Source organism: Dama dama, chromosome 7, assembly GCF_033118175.1.
Source record: "Dama dama isolate Ldn47 chromosome 7, ASM3311817v1, whole genome shotgun sequence".
Classification (NCBI taxonomy): Eukaryota; Metazoa; Chordata; class Mammalia; order Artiodactyla; family Cervidae; genus Dama; species Dama dama.
In genome coordinates, this window is record NC_083687.1 from 31,683,247 (window position 1) to 31,702,555 (window position 19,309).

A 19,309-nucleotide genomic window follows, 5' to 3' on the forward strand; every position below is an offset into this window, starting at 1 on the left:
AATTTTTTTAATATTTATTTATTCGGCTGTGCCCGGTCTTAGTTGTGGCATACAGAATCTTCAATGTTCATTGTGGCATTTGGGATATTCTAGTTGTGTCATGTAATCTAGTTCCCTAACCAGGGATCAAATCCAGGCCCCCCTGCATTGGCAGCCTAGAGTCTTAGCCAATGAACCACTAGGAAAGTCCTTCACTGTCTTTAATTTTTAAAGAATTTTCATTTGTTATCCATATATTTTAACTGAAGTTCTGCCTTATTCAGAGTTTGGGCATAATTACATAAACAACATCTGTCAAGAAAATAAGCATTAATTGCTGATTCATCCCCCTAATCAGACATTATAGAATTCAAATAGTATGTGAAGACTTGCAATACATTTCAGTTAATTTTTTTCTTACTGTCCAACTTGGTCAACGGCAAAACCTAGACTCAAATGATTCTTGGGAAGCTAATTCTGAAGAAATCACCAAATGACTCTCTCGAAACAACTATCTCAACTAGCCTACCAGTTAGTGTCCTGCATGTGTCCACTTGTGAATCATGGCCACAGTCTGAAGCAATTTCTTCAAAATATTCAGGAAATATATTTGAAATGAACAGCGCAACTTGTTGTTCTATACAAAAAGTTTGATCTTTAACTGTTAATTTTCATTAATGTATTTCTCTAAGTTTTGTACCTTTTTATTCAACTTTTTTAAAGAGAAGTTTCAAGTTTATAGCAAAACTGAGAGAAAGGTACAGATATTTCCCATACATGGCCTCCCTACTCATACGTACAACCTTCTCATTGTGAATATCATTCATCAGAGTGGTACTTTTTTGAATTAGAATAGTGATAGAGGACATTTTTTAAAGTGAGAGAATGGTTAACAGATACTTTTGTATGAACAATGTACCAGTTTTGGTGCTATATTAGGTATTGAAATAAGAAAAATAAAGATACTAAGGATAAATGCCAGATCTACTACATAATATACTGGGGGAAAAAGGTATAAATCAAATTAGTAAACAAGATACGGAAATAGGACCACTCCTTCATTCCAACATAAGCCAAATAATTATGTGTTACAAATAAATCCACTGACTCAATTAGGAGTAAGTTTTCCATATCACACTAGTGATATTTTAGATGTGACATCATAGAGTCACATCATCTTAGAAATAGTTCTAGTTCAGACTCCAAATTAACATGTGAGAAACTTCAGACCTTGATTTTAAAAGTGAACTCCCCAAGGTCATATAGATAAAAATATAATATTAAATTTATTTATTAAATATAATATTAAATTTATTTATTTGGGGGGAGATTCAAGAGGGAGGGGATGTAGGTATACCTATGGCTGATTCATGTTGATGTTTGGCAGAAACCAACACAATACTGTAAAGCAATTCTCTTTCAATTAAAAATAAATAAATTTAATTATAAAAATATAGATGTATTTATTTTTAATGTATATTAAAATATAATATTAAATTTAACATAACATTAAATTTATTATCTAGTTAACATTAAGTTTATCATAATATTTAAATTATATTGTTAATATATAACAAATATTTATTAAATATAATGTTAAATGCCATTTATTATTGATATAATATTAATTTTAAATTTATTTATTTATAAAAGAAACTACCACAAATACCAGGTTAGTTGGCAACACTTTTACCATTAATTTTTTCAATTATTAATTAAAATGAATACTCTCCCTTTGTTTACTCCTGTATTTCATTAATTTACTTAGTCTGTGCTGACCAATTTCCTTCTTCTTTTCTTCTTCCTCTTCTCTCCACCACCACCACTTCCTTCAACCGTTTCCTCTCTCTCCTTCTCCACTCCCCTCTTTCTCTTGCTCTTCTCATTCTAGGATTTGACACTGAAGGACCATGGACCAAAGAAATTATACTTCTCTACGTGGCTTCATTCTGCTTGGATTCTCTGACCGTCCCAAACTGGAGATGGTCCTGTCAGGAGTTGTCACTGTCTTCTACTTAATTACCTTGGTCGGTAACACAGCCATCATTCTTGCATCTCTCCTGGATTCCCATCTCCACACACCAATGTACTTTTTCCTCCGGAATTTATCTCTCCTAGATCTATGTTTCACAACCAGCATCGTCCCCCAGATGCTGGTTAACTTGTGGGGACATGATAAGACCATCAGCTATGTGGGCTGTGTCATTCAGCTCTATGTTTACATGTGGTTTGGCTCCATTGAGTGCCTTCTCCTCGCTGTTATGTCCTATGATCGTTTTACAGCTATTTGTAAGCCCTTGCATTATTTGGTCATCATGAACCCACATTTATGCCTCAAGATGGTTATCATAGTCTGGAGTATTAGTCTGGCCAATTCTGTGGTATTATGTACACTCACCCTGAATTTGCCTAGATGTGGAAACAACCTTCTGGATCATTTCTTGTGTGAGTTGCCAGCTATGGTCAAGATAGCTTGCATAGACACCACAGCAGTTGAAATGTCTGTTTTTGCTTTAGGCATTGTTATTGTGCTTACACCACTCATCCTTATTCTTATATCCTATGGCTACATTGCCAAAGCTGTGCTGAGAATGAAGTCAAAAGCAGGCCAGAGAAAAGCAGTTAATACCTGTGGATCTCATCTCACTGTAGTGTCCATCTTCTATGGAGCTATTATCTACCTATACCTGCAACCAGGTAACAATGCCTCCAAAGAGCAGGGTAAGTTCCTCACTCTTTTTTACACCATCATCACTCCAAGTCTCAACCCTCTCATTTACACCTTAAGAAATAAGGACATGAAAGATGCACTGAAGAAGCTGATGAGAGTTGACCACAAACCGACAACACTGAAGAGAAACTGGAAGTCATAGGGAAAAAATTAGCGTGGATAAGGCAATAAAATGCTTTCTAATTGCCTTTCACTTTAAGTGAGGCAAGGAATCCCTAGATCACAGAGGTCAATTAACATATTAATTCTTGTAGGCAGACATTTTGTGGATGCAAACAATATTATAATCATCCTACTTTTTATGCCTCTGATTATGACATTATTATCATCATCTTGAGTAAAAGGTCTTTGTAACTTAAGTCTATTACCTCTTTATCATGATACAGAAGAGCGAGAAGACACAAATTAAGGGATTTTAAAGGTGACAACAAATTTTTATTCATTTTTCATTCATTCATGAAAGATTTATTTCATGACTGTCTTTATCTCACTGAAAAGAAAATATGACACCTTTGAGATTAGGTAGGCTTTTAACATAGATCTATAGAATCATGGAATTTATGTAAATTTTGAGAAATGTAATATTTGTATGTAGTGGAATTTCATAAAATGAATAATATTTTAGTTTTAATTTAGTATGATACAGTATTTAATATTTTATGGGAAATGCAATGACTTTTGAGTTAAATTTTGATATTTTCTATTATTTGATACCTATCTCTAAAGGATACCATTATTTAGTAATTATAATCTTTATTTAATAATTATAATCTAGATAGATTTGGAAGGATACATTGCCATATTCTAAGTAACATAATATTTTCTCCTATATCATTTCATAATTCTTAAAATGTGAAAAGGGAAGAGTCACTGGATAATTTTTACTTTCTCAGTGAGGACAGTAATGACTTGCGAGCATGCATGCTCAGTCACTTCACTCGTGTCCAACTCTTTGCAACCCTATAAACTAAAGCTGCCAGGTTCCTCAGTCCATGGGATTCTCCAGGCAAGAATAGTGGAGTGGGTTGCCATGCCCTCCTCCAGGGCATCCAGGGATCAAAGCTGGGTCTCCCACATTGCAGGTGGATTCTCAACTGCTGAGCTACCGGGGAAGCCACCAGTGATTCACATAAAATACACTTAATATGATTTAGAATAGTGTAGATATTCTTGTTGTCCACATAATACCTTTTTACAGTTGACTTCAGAAACAGTTCACTAGCTCATAAAAAATTTTCACAGAGAGAATTTAAGTTCTATGGTAAGTTTGCTCTTAACTTAGTACAGTTTATAGTTAGTAGCATTAAGAAATACATTCTTTGCTATCTTCAATTATCTAAGTACACAAAAAAATATAATAGTAATGGACTCAGCAGAAAATTACATGTTATGTTATGATTGTTTGTTTTCTTATTTAACTACTTTTTTTTTTCCAGTGGGTTTTGTCATACATTGACATGAATCAGCCATAGATTTACACGTATTAAACTACTTTTATTTTCTTCTTAAATCCCTTCTGCATTTGGGTTGCAAATTAAAGCAAAATTTCAAATACTTAATCTCCCTTTTATTTCTCAATAATAAATGTGGATATACTTGGAATTTACATTAAATTACAATAAATCCTTTAGGTACACTGAGTTTCTATAAACTAACCAGAATTTTTATAATTTAGTAAGCCTGACCTCACATTTGTACACTAATATGTTCCTTGAAAATGTAACTGATCAGTGTAATTAACATTAATAATAAGAAAATGTAATTAAATTTGAACAAGGGTTACTTTCCTAACCAAGTCTCACATCAATACTTACAAGAATTTACCACATATGGTCTAGTCATCTAACTTAAGTACTCTTCTAGCACAGTGTCAATATTTTTGAAGTAATATGAAAGGTTAATTGGAGGAAAAAATGTATGATACAAACATTAGACTAGGACTCAGAAGACTACATACACCTAATCTCAAAATTACCTTGAGAAAAAAATTAATGTTTCTAAGTCTTAGTTTTCTTAAATCTAAAATCGATATTATAATGAGCTCCCTATTTTCCTGTCACTTCTTTCACTGATTTACTAAATTTAGCTTCACTATCTTCATCTCAGCATAAAACAAACAGTAGTGGATATCCCTGGTGTGTAGGGGGTGGGGAGTTTTTCCAAAATAGGACAGTGCTGGGTACCAGGCTCTCACTTGAAGCCAGAAAACTTCTTAAGGTAAACAAATGATGAATCTGACAGAATTGATTTTGTGCTTCCTGATCCCTGTATTATAAATTAAAATGGAGAATTATGCATATAAGCAAAAATGACACCATCTTATCTGTTTGAGAAAACAACATTACATAATATAATTAGAGGATATCTATACCCAAATTACTTAAGTTTAAGTGTTAAACTGCTTAACATAGATGGTTAGTACAAAGGCTCTCAGGAAAGTAATGGATAAGTCTGATTAGGAGGAAATGGAAATATATTTATGAAGTAGATGGCACTAGAGTTAAACTCTAAAAATTCTGTAATATCTGAATATAGCAGAAAACATTCAAGTGAAAATGGTGTGATAAAGTATGGAGGCTAAAAACCAGCATGGATGGTTTTTAGAATGAAGTGTATAAGTAAACAGCCTTTAAGGAGATCAAAAGTGTATTGGTAAACAGAAACCAGATTAAACAATCAATAAGAAAATATGTATGAAATGCTTACTGTGTGAAAGGCACTATAAGAAAAAACCTCATGTGTTTGAATATTATATGGTTAACATTTAGGAACCACTGTTTTTGCCTCAGCAAATAAATATAATAGATAAAGAAAATGTGGGGGGGGTGGTGTATACACAATGGAATATTATTTAGCCATTAAAAAAGAAGATTCTGCCACTTGCAAAAAAAAAAAAAAAAATGGATGGAACTTGAAGGCATTATGCTAGGAGAAATAAATCACGCAGAGAAAGATAGTGTATGGCTTCACTTACATGTAGAATCTAAAAAAACTGAACATATAGATACAGAAAACAGATTAGTGGTTGCCAAAGGCTGGGCACAGGGGGAAAAGGATAACGGGAGACTGGCAAAACAGGTAAAGGTGGTCAGAAAGTGCAAACATCCTGTTATAAGTTCTGTAGTATAATGGACAGCATAGTGACTATAGTTGACAATGCTATACAGTGTACTCTATATTTGAGAGTTGCCCAGAGAGTAAATCTTAAAGATTCCCATCACAAGGAAAAAAAACTTGTAGTTGTATCTGGTGATAAAAAGTTAACTAACTTATTATGGTAATAGGTAATATGGTAATAGGATTACCATAATAAGTTAGCTAACTTTTAGGTTGCAAAACTAATACAGTGTTATATGTCAATTATATCTCAACAAAAAAAATAATAAAGAATAATATCATTTTTAAAAGAATATATTAACATTTCTAAAAAATACTCCTCCATTAACATCATTCACTAATCAAGTACCTCTACCTGAAGCGAGTCCAGAAAAGAAAATCATTAAATCAATGACCCTTCAACACCATTGAATCCAAACACCCATGTGAAACTTAGTTTATGTAATTTGTTATTATATAAATACACAAAATGATGGACTGCCATAAATTTTCAAGCATGCCTAGTGTTTTGATTTTGAAAAGAAAGACAAATATGTCTGCATAGTAGATATATTAACTAGAAATACATATCACATTGATCAAGCATCAGAATATTTAGACCTAAAAAAAAGAATATTTAAACATATTAAATTTCAATTAAATTACCTTAAGTATGAAACATTATGCCTGTCAGACATTATGATGGATTGGAAATATAAATTTTAAGAAAAATTCTTTCTGTACTATTCCAAGTTAACAAAAGATTTACGTATATGAAAAACAAAAAAACCTGCACTACCACACACAAAATTTCCCTTTTCTCTACATCCTCACCAACACTTGTATTTCTTGCCTTCCAAATGCTAGCCATTCTAACAAGGTGGATGGTGATACGTCATGATGGTTTTGATTTGCATTTAAGTTTTGTCTCAAGTATATGTCATAGGTTGGATGAAGCTTAATAAATTAATAAAATTAATCACCTTAATAAATGGTAATGATTATAAAATGTAAAAAAACTCAAAATGGCAATAATATACCAGATATGCAATAGAGAGAAACTGTAGACATTGTGAGCAGAATTCTTTCTTACAGAGTGGCTTGTGTGATTTTCCCAGTTCCCTGGATGTTAAAGAGAAAAACTACAGACTCAAAATGGCAGTCCTTGTGCTAAAGCCCATGATACCAAACCTAGATTTAATACCTAACCTAATTGCAGTTACAACCTTCACCACAAATGTAATCTTAATCAACCAGTATGGAACTTTGTTGTCAGCAAGAATGAAGTAATCTGTCACACAGCCCGTCTTCATTCTCCCAGAGGAAGAAAAGGCAATCTGCATGATAAAACCCTTGCCATTTTCTTCCTCCCAAAAACATTTCTGGCCTAAAAATAATCCTTACTTTTCTTTCCTAATAGCTGCCTTACCACATCCTTCTTCCTATAAAAATCTTCCTGGTACTTCCTTAGTGGTCCCATGATTGAGAATTCACCTCACAGTGCAGGGGACCTGGGTCCAGTCCCTGGTCAGGAAACTAAGATCCCCCATGTCACAGAGCAACTAAGCCTGCTGGCTGCAACTATAAAGCCCACATGCCCCAACTAGAGTCTGTACTGCAAAGAAAGATCACTCATGACACGAAAAAGATCCTACTTGCTGCAACTAACATGCAATGAAGCCAATAAATAAATACTTGAAAAGAAAAAAAACTTCCTTTTTGTTCAACCCCTTGTAATGCCTTTCTGATTAGATGAGATGCTGCTCAGTTCACAATTCACCTAATAAAATCAATTAGAACTTAAAATTAGTCAGTTAAATTTTGTTTTTTAACACCTAAGTAGATTCCTAAGGAATCATCTCATGAATTGTCATTAAAACAACTGGAAATAGAGGACATATAGATGTATTATCAAATATTAATATATTGAGCTATAAAGTTCTGGGGCGAAATAAAGGAGCTCCTATCCTAATCTCTTCAGACACATATTAACAAATCTCTGGAAGAGTGGACCAGAATAATGGCAAAGTAGACCATCTTAACTAAATGTTTGGATATGACACCAAAAGCACAAGTAACAAAACCAAAACGCAACAAGTGGAACTACATCAAACTAAAAAGCAAAAGAGAAAATTTACAAAATAAAAAGGCAACCTACAGAATGGGAGAAATTTTGCAAATCATATATCTGAGAAGTGGCTAGTATCCAAAGTTTATGTGATAATGCAAATTGATACAGCCACTATGGAGAACAGTATGGAGATTCCTTAAAAATAAACTAGGAATAAATCTATCATATGACCCAACAACCCCACTACTGGGTATATACCCTGAGGAAATCATAACTGAAAAAGACACATGCACTCCAGAGTTGATTGCAGCACTATTTACAATAGCTAGAACATGGAAGCAACCTAGATGTCTATCAACAGATGAACAGATAAAGAACTTGTGGTACATATACACAATGGAATATTATTCAGCCACAAAAAGGAACACACTTGACTCAGTTCTAATAAGGTGGATGAACCTAGAGCCTATTATACAGAGTGAAGTAAGTCAGAAAGAGAAAGACAAATATCATGTATTAATGCAAATATATGGAATCTAGAAAGATGGTACTGATGAATCTATTTGCAGAGCAGCAATGGAGACACAGACATAGAGAAAAGACTGGTGGGCACAGGGGAGAAAGGAGAGGGTGAGACAAATTGAGAGCGTAGCATTGAAACATATATATTAACATATGTAAAATTAGATAACCAGTGGAAATTTACACTATGACGCAGGGAGTTCAAATCTGGTGCTCTGTGATAATCTAGAGGGGTGGGAGGGGTAGGAGGTGGGAGTAAGGGTTCAAGAGGGAGGGGACATACATATACCTACGGCTGATTCATGTTGATATATGGCAGAAACCAACACAATGTTGTAAAGCAATCATCCTTCAATTAAAAATAATTAATTTGTTTAAAAAAAAACTCACACAACTCAATAGCAAAAAAAAAAAAAATTCAATTTCAAAATGGACAAAAGAACTGAATAGAAAATTTTTCAAAGAAGGCACACAAATGGCAAACATGTAAATGAGGAAGCGCTCAATGTCAGTAATCATCAAGGAAATGCAAATGAAAGCCATAATGACAAAGCACCTTACACCTGTTAGAATGACCAGTATCTGGACGGCAAGAAATACAAGTGTTGTGCACCACAACTAGAGAGTCTATGCACTGGAAAGAAAGACCAGATGCAGCCAAATAAATAAAGTTCAGAAAAACAAAAGACTGTGTCTCAATTAGTCCTCCCCATTACAAGTATTTTCACACTCATCCAATGTGTAGAAGTTACACAAGATGTCTCTGGATTTCTTTCAGAGGGAATTGCTCTATGTGCTGCTGTACAATGGATGTGTCCATAGGAAGAGTGGAGATCAGGAACTTGCTTTGTTTTAATTTTGGTTGACTCCTATCTCAAGGAGTCCACATTATGTTCTAAGTAAATAGCAGTCTTGAAAGATTTCAGACAAGTAAATGAAAATATTTTATTTAGATTTTTTTAAGAATAATTTTGGCTGTCATATAGAGAATGGATTTAGCAGGGAGAAAGATAAGAGGCAATTGAGTAACCCAGGAGGGAAAAAAAGACAGATGCTCAGTGTAAGTAACAGTAGAAATGGGGAGAACAGGCAAAGTTTGAAATAGTTCAGACTTTCAAAGTGAGGGCAGGGAAGTAATTAAGGATGACAGGTTTCTGGCCATTGACAGGTAGATGTTTATACCATTTACTATGTCTAGGAAGACTGAGGTACTATCAGATCTGGTGCAGTGGGATCAAGAGTTCTATTATAGCCATGCATGCCGTGCACGTGCTCAGCAGTGTCCGACTCTTTGTGACCCTATGAACCGCAGCTGGCTAGCAGCCAACCAGGCTCCTCTGTCCACAAGATTTGCCTGGCAAGAATATTGGAGTTGGTTGCCATTTCCTCCTCCAAGGAAGCCCATTTTAGCCATGTTAGGTTCATAGTCTTATTAGACATTCAAATTTGAACAAAATTAGGTGGTGGGCATTACAAGTTTCATGCTCAATAGAGAAGACTGGAAATAAAATTTGAAAGCCATCAACATGTAGATGGCATTTAAAGCCCTGAAACTATATTATCCAGAGAAGCAGTAGAAACAGAGAATAATATAGCCTCTGGTGAGGGCATAAGAGTCTCAGATTTTGTATTTCTAAAATTTCCACATACCCAAGTTATTCTGAAATGCGGCCAAAGGGGGAAGCTAATAATCTCATTCTAAATGGATCCTATTAGTAAAGGGCTAAAGAAAGCAAGGAAAAAATGGGGAAATAGAAAGTGATCAGAAAAACATCTTGATTTAGTCAAGGGGTTCAAAAAGACAGTATATTGTCTATCTAACACAAAAACACCTGCTTCACAATCTGAATCTACCCATTCCTGGAAAACCAATGAGAAAATTTTCAAACACTAAAGAATCCAGATGATTTCTCTGTAATTTCTCCAGAGTAGCAAACCCATAGGAAGTAATCACAGAATAAGGAGCAAGGCAACCTCGTGCTCTGTGACAATCTAGAAGGGTAGGAAGGGGTCCGGCATGTGAGAGAGGCTCAAGAGGGAGGGGACATATATATACTTACAGTTGATTCGTGTTGGTATATGGCAGAAGCCAATACAACATTGAAGCAATTATCCTCCAAGTAAAAATAAATTTAAAAAAAAGAACAAAGAGCAGGAGACTAGGAAAGTTACTGTGCAAGAATGGAATTAAGTATATATGACATATATATGACAATTCATATACATTTTTGTTTTCAAACAAAAAAATGAGCATTTTTGATGTTTGGGCTCCAATTATAAAGTTAAATTACAGCTTTAAAGAACTTTTTTTAAAGAAAAAAGAGAACTATATAAAATAAAAAGGGAGAAATGAAAATACATGTTTAAAATTGAGATCTTTAGTCAAAGTGAATATTTTCAACTATATGTTTAGAATTTTGATAGACAAAAAAATCCCAATTAATTGATTTTGTTTCTTATTATCCTTATTTAAAACAATATATAATAATATATATACAAAATACATATGCAGTATGTCTTTAATTCTAAAGGAAGTGGCCAAAACAGGGAATATGCTTACCAAACATTTTATCAAGAATCTGTATTAGCTCTCCCAAAATTGATTAAAATGAACATTGTTATAACATACAGACTCCCTAAATTGATTAAAATAGTAATAGCTTATTTATTTGAATGTTTACTGTGTGTCAACCAACACTGTAACATTTTACAAATGGTTAATTCATTTAACCATGGTTCCAAATAGGAAAAGGAGTACGTCAAGGCTGTATATTGTCACCCTGCTTATTTAACTTATATGCAGAGTACATCATGAGAAACGGTAGGCTGGATGAAGCACAAGCTGGAATCAAGATTGCCAGAAGAAATACCAATAACCTCAGATATGCAGATGACACCACACTTATGGCAGAAAACGAAGAAGAACTAAACAGCCTCTGATGAAAGTGAAAGAGGAGAGTGAAAAAGTTGGCTTAAAGCTCAACATTCAGAAAACTAAGATCATGGCATCTGGTCCCATCACTTCATGGCAAGTAGATGGGGAAACAGTGGAAACAGTGACTGACTTTATTTTTTTAGGCTCCAAAATCACTGCAGATGGTGATTGCAGCCAAGAAATTAAAGACACTTACTCGTTGGAAGGAAAGTGATGACCAACCTAGACAGCATATTAAAAAGCAGAGACATTACTTTGTCAACAAAGGTCCGTCTAGTCAAGGCTATAGTTTTTCCAGTAGCCATGTATGGATGTGAGAGTTGGACCATAAAGAAAGCTGAGCGCTGAAGAATTGATGCTCTTGAACTGTAGTGTTGGAGAAGACTCTTGAGAGTCCCTTGGACTGCAAGGAGATCCAACCAGTTGAACCTAAAGGACATCAGTCCTGAGTGTTCATTGGAAGGACTGATGTTGACGCTGAAACTCCAATACTCTGGCCACCTGATATGAAGAGCTGACTCATTTGAAAAGACCCTGATGCTGGGAAAGATTGAAGGTAGGAGGAGAAGGGGATGACAGAGGATGAGATGGTTGGATGGCATCACCGACTCAATGGACATGAGTTTCGGTAGACTCCAGGAGTTGGTGATGGACAGGAAGGCCTGGCATGCTGCAGTCAATGGGGTCACAAAGAGTTGGACAAGGCTGAGCAACTGAACTGAACTCAATTTATTTAAACTCATACTAACCCTCTAAGTATGTATTGTTACTATCTTCCTATTATCGATAAGAGCTCTGAGGCACCAGAATGTTAAGTAATTTTCCCAGGTTTACACAGCTAATAACTGGAATCCCTGGAATTTCAGTCCAAAACATCTACTCCATCTACTTCACACTATACTATGTCTTAAATATAGAATATAGTGATTACTATCATACAGAAATGGATAGTTAAAATTGTTTTATTGCTCAGTGATGAGAAGTCATCACTATTAAACAGGTATCATGAGGCAGTCAATTTGTGTTCATATATTTTATTAAAGCAATTATTGATGGTATGTACTTCTAATTAAAAGGAGCTCTTATAACTTAGGATCAATCATAAGCCAACTTATAAAAAGTTCATTCCATAATCTAGGACTTAAATAGTGACCTCTGAGACATTGAATTGTCATGAACACTGAAGTATCTGAATTACTTACCATGGCTATTAAGTCAAAGGCACATTAGGACTCTTTAATAAAAATATAAATCTTATGATCTTCAACTTATTGTTTTAGAGCTTTGGAAACAACATTCTCTTCCACAGATAACTGTTTTGACTTTGGATATCAGAGGCAATTACTAGAGACACTTTATTTAAATGATATCTGCTCAGAAAAAAATTATTTCAAAAATCCATAGGTGTACTATTAATGGTAAGATGATTTTACAGAGTTACATGCTATAATTTGAATATTGAAAATGCATATTACTTGAAAGCAATTTTTATTTAAAATACATTCTCTACCTAGAGAAAAAATTCTAAAAATACTTTTTCTCATTTCCCTGTACTGATAGCTTTTCTTTATACTAAGTAACTTTTACATCTGTTAAATTTCTTCAGGTGACACATCAGGATATTGACTAATTCTCCCACTCTCTCTTTTACAGGATTTATCTGTGGCACTCTACTAAAGTCAATCAGATATGGTCTGAATGGTTTAGCAAACTTTTCTGAATGATCTAGGTTTTCTAGGAACACTGGAAATTTTGTTCAAATTGTTCAGAATAGTGAATTAATAGTTGCTTTTTAATGCTTCTCTAGGGCAAAGACCTATTTGCAGGTTGATTTAAAGTCAGAAAAAGCAGTAAGAATTTCTGACGAGTTTCATCCCCTCACCTGAAGTCACATGTTCAAGAGGGAGGAGTCCCGTCGAGAATCTATACCTTAGTATATATCAGGAAAAGCAGGATTCACAGTGGCACTGCAGAGAAAACATGAGCAAGCTGCAGCCCTGCAAAGCAAATGTCCACAGGATCGATTGTCCACAGTGTGGGCTCCACATTGGTCAAAAAGCAGAACATCAGTGGAACTCTCTCTGGATCACAGTAATGTTAATCTTTAATATCTCTTGGAAAATAGTGTGCCTGAGTTGGTAAAACAACTTGTGGGAAGTAGAGAGAGAACTTGGACCTACAAAGACTGATTCCTCTGATTTTCTTTCAGGATGTTTAGAATAAATATTATAAATCTCTGTATAGAAATTCTCCTTTTTATCTTTATTATGAAGGAAATATTACTTTATTTTCTACCATAGTAAAGAGGAGGACATGAAGTTATGTCTCAATTCGTGATTTCAGACATTTTCATCCAGAAGAAATAAAAGAGGGAAATGTAGATTAAATTAAAAATAAAGAACTGAAATGTAATATTTTATTCATTAAGACTTTGAAGCTAGGAAAGAGACAATTTTGTTCCATTTCTAAACCTCATAGATGCATGAAAAATAATTTGAAGTTTCCCTATGTTGAGATTTTAATAGGTAGAAGGATTTTTTTTACCTTCCTGAATTAATCTTTGGAGGCTACAGTGATATTGCAACAAGTTAAGAAATTAACTTGTGGCATTGACTTAATTTTTTAATTTTTAGATTTTCTTTTCTTATAATTTTAACTGAAGCTCTGTTTTATTCAGAATTTAGGCTCAGTTACACACACAGACCTGTCTGTCAAAATAAGTATTAATTAGTTATTCATCCCTGTGCTTAGACATTATATTGCTCTAATGGTGTGTGACAGCTTGCAATACATTTCAGAGTTATTTTTTTCTTTCTATGCAGGTAGGTCAATGATAGAACCCAGGCTCAAATCATGATTCTTGGAGAGCTATTTCTGAGAAAATTACCAAATGACTCTCTCAAAACAGCTATCTTAACCAGTATACTCAATTACTCTTCTAAATATGTCCACTTTTGAATCATGGCCACAGTTTTAAGTAATTTCTTCCTAATATTCAAGAAATATATTTGAAATGTATAGCAAACAAAGAAAGCACAACTTTTTCTACTACATCTATACAGAGAGAGAGAGGTAAATAAGTGTGTTATTTAACTTGTTTTTCAATCATGTGTTTTCTTTCAGTCATTTTTAATGGAAGAGTTCTGGATGTTATTTGTTGAGAAGTGATCTTTTTATACTCAGTGATAGGGGAAAACGTAGGTGGACTATTGATAATCTTCAACTGTTAAAAGTTTTGACAGTTCTGATACACTCATGCATGTCTAAAGGAACTCTATCTGTATCACACTACTAAATCATGATGAGTTTACTATTCCTTTGATTGGAAACTAATATTTTCAATTATTTTTCACCAAAATAAATAAATGTTATTTGCAACTATATAGATTAAATGAAAATCTTTTCCATTCATCTGCCACCTTCTATCATCCTATTTAGACAATCATAAAATAGCAGCCTAAGTCTTTGTCGCTTAAAAAGAAAAAGTACTTACTAACAAAGTGATTGAATCCACCTGCCAATGCAGGAGAGTTGAGTTCAATCCCTGAGTCAGGAATATCCCCTGGAGTAGAAAATAGCAACCCACTCCAATATTCTTGCCTGGCAAATTCCATGGACAGAGGAGTCTGGAAGGCTCACTAAGAGTAGGACATGACTGAGCAACTAACACTTTCACTTCACTTTCACTTTCAGTGAAGTGAAATCACTTTCAGTGATTTTTCATCATTATTCATAGTGTGAAAATTTTTATTCAAAAATTATGCATATATAAGGGGATATACATATATATAAACATATACATACTTAGGTGAAATGCATTAGGTATTATAGACCACAGTGTAGATGGGGGGAGTTGTTAAACATTTATCCACATGGTGCATGATTATAATTTCTTCTTAGAATAACTGTAGTAACTAATGATTATTGAGACATCCTACATTTCAAGCATTGTTCTAAGAACTTTACACTCATTCAGTCTTCACCCCAACTCCAAATGATTTTTGTCCCCATTTTTACAGATGAGAAAACTGAGCCCAGAAGTGTGATGTAACTTGTCTGAGATTGCACAGCTAAATAATTTGCAGAAATATAAACAAAATCTCTCTGCCTATGCTGTCATACTCCACGCTACACTGGCCCTCTGTAAATCTCTCTGTACTTGATATAAGATATCAAACAAAAAAAGATTATGAGTTCAGGCAATCCCTCTTTAAACAATGAACATTCAGGAGGTAGTTAAAAGAATGAGCAGAACTTGCAGAATAAATAGGAGTCCAGAAAAGGAGAAGGGTTCCCAGGGCTTTAGACAGGAATGAATCTGACTTGTCAAAGTGAGAGAAGGCTAGTAGTCAATATGTGTAAAGTGATCTGTGAAATGAGAATGAGGTCTTGTGCAGGTTCATCTAGGCCATCTTAAAAAATTAGAATATTTCCTAAATGTAATGGAAAATGACTGGCTAGGTTTGGGCACATGGATAATGTAATTTTACTTAATCTTGTAAAAATGTAAAGGCATAAAACTAGATGTAAGGAATAAAGATTATTGCCAGAATCTAGAATATAGATGACAGTGATTTGGACTAGGGCACTGATCATGTAAGTTTTTAGAGTGAGAGGACAATTAAAATATATTTTTGCATTAAAACTTACAAGTTCTGGTGATGTTAGGTATTGGGGATGAGAGAGATAAACGTGCCAAGGATAAATGCCAGATCTCCTGCATAACGAACTGGAAGACCAAAGGTGCTATTCACCAGGATATGCAAAAAAAGGAATATTCTTCCTCGTTCTAACATTAGCCAAATAATTATATCATATAGGTGAATTCACTGACCAAGTAAAAGAGCATGTTCACTGTACATAGTCAATGAAAATTATAAATAATCATAGGAGCAAATCTATTCCAAAGTTTCAAATTTACACATGAGAAAATTCAGACCCTTAGTAAAACTCCCTAAGTTTAATATAAAAATATATGAAACTCATCACCATAAAAGAACCTACAACAAATATCAGATTACTTGGCTGTAATTTTTACTAGTAACATAAACTTGCTACCTTTGTTTAGTTGTATATTTCTTTAAATTATTCAGATAGTCCTTGTTGACAAGTTTCTCCCCTTCCTTTCCCTTCTCCTTTTCTTCCTCCTCCTCCCATTCATCTTCATCTTCCTTCACCTTCTCCACCTGCTCTTCTCTTGGATTTGACACTGAAGGACCATGGACCAAAGAAATTATACTTCTCTACGTGGCTTCATTCTGCTTGGATTCTCTGACCGTCCCAAACTGGAGATGGTCCTGTCAGGAGTTGTCACTGTCTTCTACTTAATTACCTTGGTCGGTAACACAGCCATCATTCTTGCATCTCTCCTGGATTCCCATCTCCACACACCAATGTACTTTTTCCTCCGGAATTTATCTCTCCTAGATCTATGTTTCACAACCAGCATCGTCCCCCAGATGCTGGTTAACTTGTGGGGACATGATAAGACCATCAGCTATGTGGGCTGTGTCATTCAGCTCTATGTTTACATGTGGTTTGGCTCCATTGAGTGCCTTCTCCTCGCTGTTATGTCCTATGATCGTTTTACAGCTATTTGTAAGCCCTTGCATTATTTGGTCATCATGAACCCACATTTATGCCTCAAGATGGTTATCATAGTCTGGAGTATTAGTCTGGCCAATTCTGTGGTATTATGTACACTCACCCTGAATTTGCCTAGATGTGGAAACAACCTTCTGGATCATTTCTTGTGTGAGTTGCCAGCTATGGTCAAGATAGCTTGCATAGACACCACAGCAGTTGAAATGTCTGTTTTTGCTTTAGGCATTGTTATTGTGCTTACACCACTCATCCTTATTCTTATATCCTATGGCTACATTGCCAGAGCTGTGCTGAGAATGAAGTCAAAAGCAGGCCAGAGAAAAGCAGTTAATACCTGTGGATCTCATCTCACTGTAGTGTCCATCTTCTATGGAACTATTATTTACATGTACCTGCAACCAGGTAACAATGCCTCCAAAGAGCAGGGTAAGTTCCTCACTCTTTTTTACACCATCATCACTCCAAGTCTCAACCCTCTCATTTATACCTTAAGGAATAAGGACATGAAGGACGCACTGAAGAAGCTGATGAGAGTTGACCACAAACCTACAAAATCAAGGAGAAACTGGAAGTCATAGGAAAAAAATTAGTGTGGATAAGGCAATAAAATATTTTCTAGTTGCCTTTCATTTTTAGTGAGGCAAGTAATTCCTAGATCACAAAGGTCAATTAATAAAATAATTTTTGTATACAAACATTTTTTGGATACAAACAATATTACAACCATCCTACTTAGCTCTTTCACGCCTCTATATGCATGCTCAGTCACATTGACTCTTTGCAACTCCGCAGACTGCAGTCTGGCAGGCTCCTGTGTCCATGGAATTCTCCAGGCAGGAACACTGAAGTGGGTTGCCTTTTCCTATTCCAGGGGATCTTCCCAACCCAAGGATTTCGAACCCTGGCAGGCAGATTTTTTTTAACCACTGAGCCATTTAAAAAGCCCTTTATGCCTCTAATCTTTGGCATATCTTCAAGAAAAACAAGTCATAGAAATTGTATTTTTGCTTGTAATATAACACAGAGGGAATGTAAACATAAACTTGAATGCATTTAATTTATTGGGGTCACAAAGAGTTGGACATGACTGAGATGACAACTGAACTGAACTGAAGCCCCATTAAAAACTGTTCTGGTTATCTAGCTATGTATTTTCAATGCTAATGCTTAGATCTTCAGAAATACAGACCTGAATGAATAGCTTTATATATGTTATGAGTTATATATAAAATAATAATATGCTAATGGTTTTCTGCATTAAATCTCTTATGATGCCATTCAAACATATATACTTCTTTTGTGCAGACAATGCAATCTACAAGGTAGTAATTTGTCATAAGCACCACTTGAAACAATTCACTTTTCTTCAATGAAATTTGATCATCAACAGCATGAGTAAAAGATCTCTGTTTTTTAAGTCTGTTACATCTTTATAATGATAAGAGGAAGTGAGAAGACACCAAAAAATTATTTTAAAGATGACAACACAGTCATATTCACTTCTTATTCATTTATAAAACATTTTGTTCATGATTATCCATCTCAATGGAAAGAAGAGTATGGCTAGTTTGAGATTAGTTAGGCTTTTGGGGAGATCTGTGGACAGTAGAATTTATGTGATTTTTTAGAAATATAGATTTGTAAATTTGTATGTAGTAGAGTTTCATACAATGAATAAATATCTTCACTTATCTTGATATAGCTTTTTAGTTTTATATATATTATGAAACTTATTGTGAAACTATTGTGATACTTTTGAATTAAATTTTGATATTTTCTATGCAATACCTTTCTCTAACAGACTCCATAATTTAAAATTTTAATCAATCTAAATACATAGTATTTCCTCCTCTATCACTTCATAATTCTTGAACTGTAGAAAGAAAGGAGTCACCAGATAATTTTACTTTCCCAGGCAGAACATGATGACTCACATAAAATATATTTAATATGATAGAGGATATTGTCAGTGTTCTTATTGTCCATCTACTACATGTTTTAGAGTTACCTTCAAAAACAGTTCACTAGCCTATAAAAAAGTTCACCAGTACACAAATGTAAACTATGTGATCCTGATTTATATAGTCTGGCCACCCCACCCATTACATTTAACAAGAGGAAAAAAAGTAAACCAAAATAGCAGGCAGAAACATAAGGGAAAAATAAACAATAGAGATACAGAGCAAGCAGAAAATAAAAAATAAAACAGCAGTACTGAATCCTCATTTATCAATAATCACCCTAAATATAAACGGATTGAATTCACCAATCAAAAGACACAGAGCATCTTGAGGGATTACAAAATAGGACCTAACTATATGATGCCTCCAGGAGATTCACCTCAGCCCTAAAAACAAATATAGACTCAAAG

The 19,309-nt window shown here is 34.4% G+C and overlaps 2 protein-coding genes across 2 annotated transcripts; both read left to right on the forward strand.

The window, feature by feature from the left end:
- Positions 1-1,889: 1,889 nt before the first annotated feature.
- Positions 1,890-2,852, forward strand: LOC133059135 (olfactory receptor 2W1-like). The gene has a single exon (XM_061146169.1). It carries the CDS (start codon positions 1,890-1,892, stop codon positions 2,850-2,852), a length of 963 nt encoding a protein of 320 aa, XP_061002152.1.
- Positions 2,853-16,553: 13,701 nt separating this feature from the next.
- On the forward strand, positions 16,554-17,516 carry LOC133059136 (olfactory receptor 2W1). Its single transcript, XM_061146170.1, has one exon. The coding sequence runs from the start codon at positions 16,554-16,556 to the stop codon at positions 17,514-17,516; it is 963 nt and encodes a 320-aa protein (XP_061002153.1).
- Positions 17,517-19,309: the final 1,793 nt, after the last annotated feature.

Bases quoted from the DNA above. Each gene is read 5' to 3' on its own strand.
- LOC133059135 (XM_061146169.1), top strand. From the start codon at position 1,890: ATGGACCAAAGAAATTATACTTCTCTACGTGGCTTCATTCTGCTTGGA.
- LOC133059136 (XM_061146170.1), top strand. From the start codon at position 16,554: ATGGACCAAAGAAATTATACTTCTCTACGTGGCTTCATTCTGCTTGGA.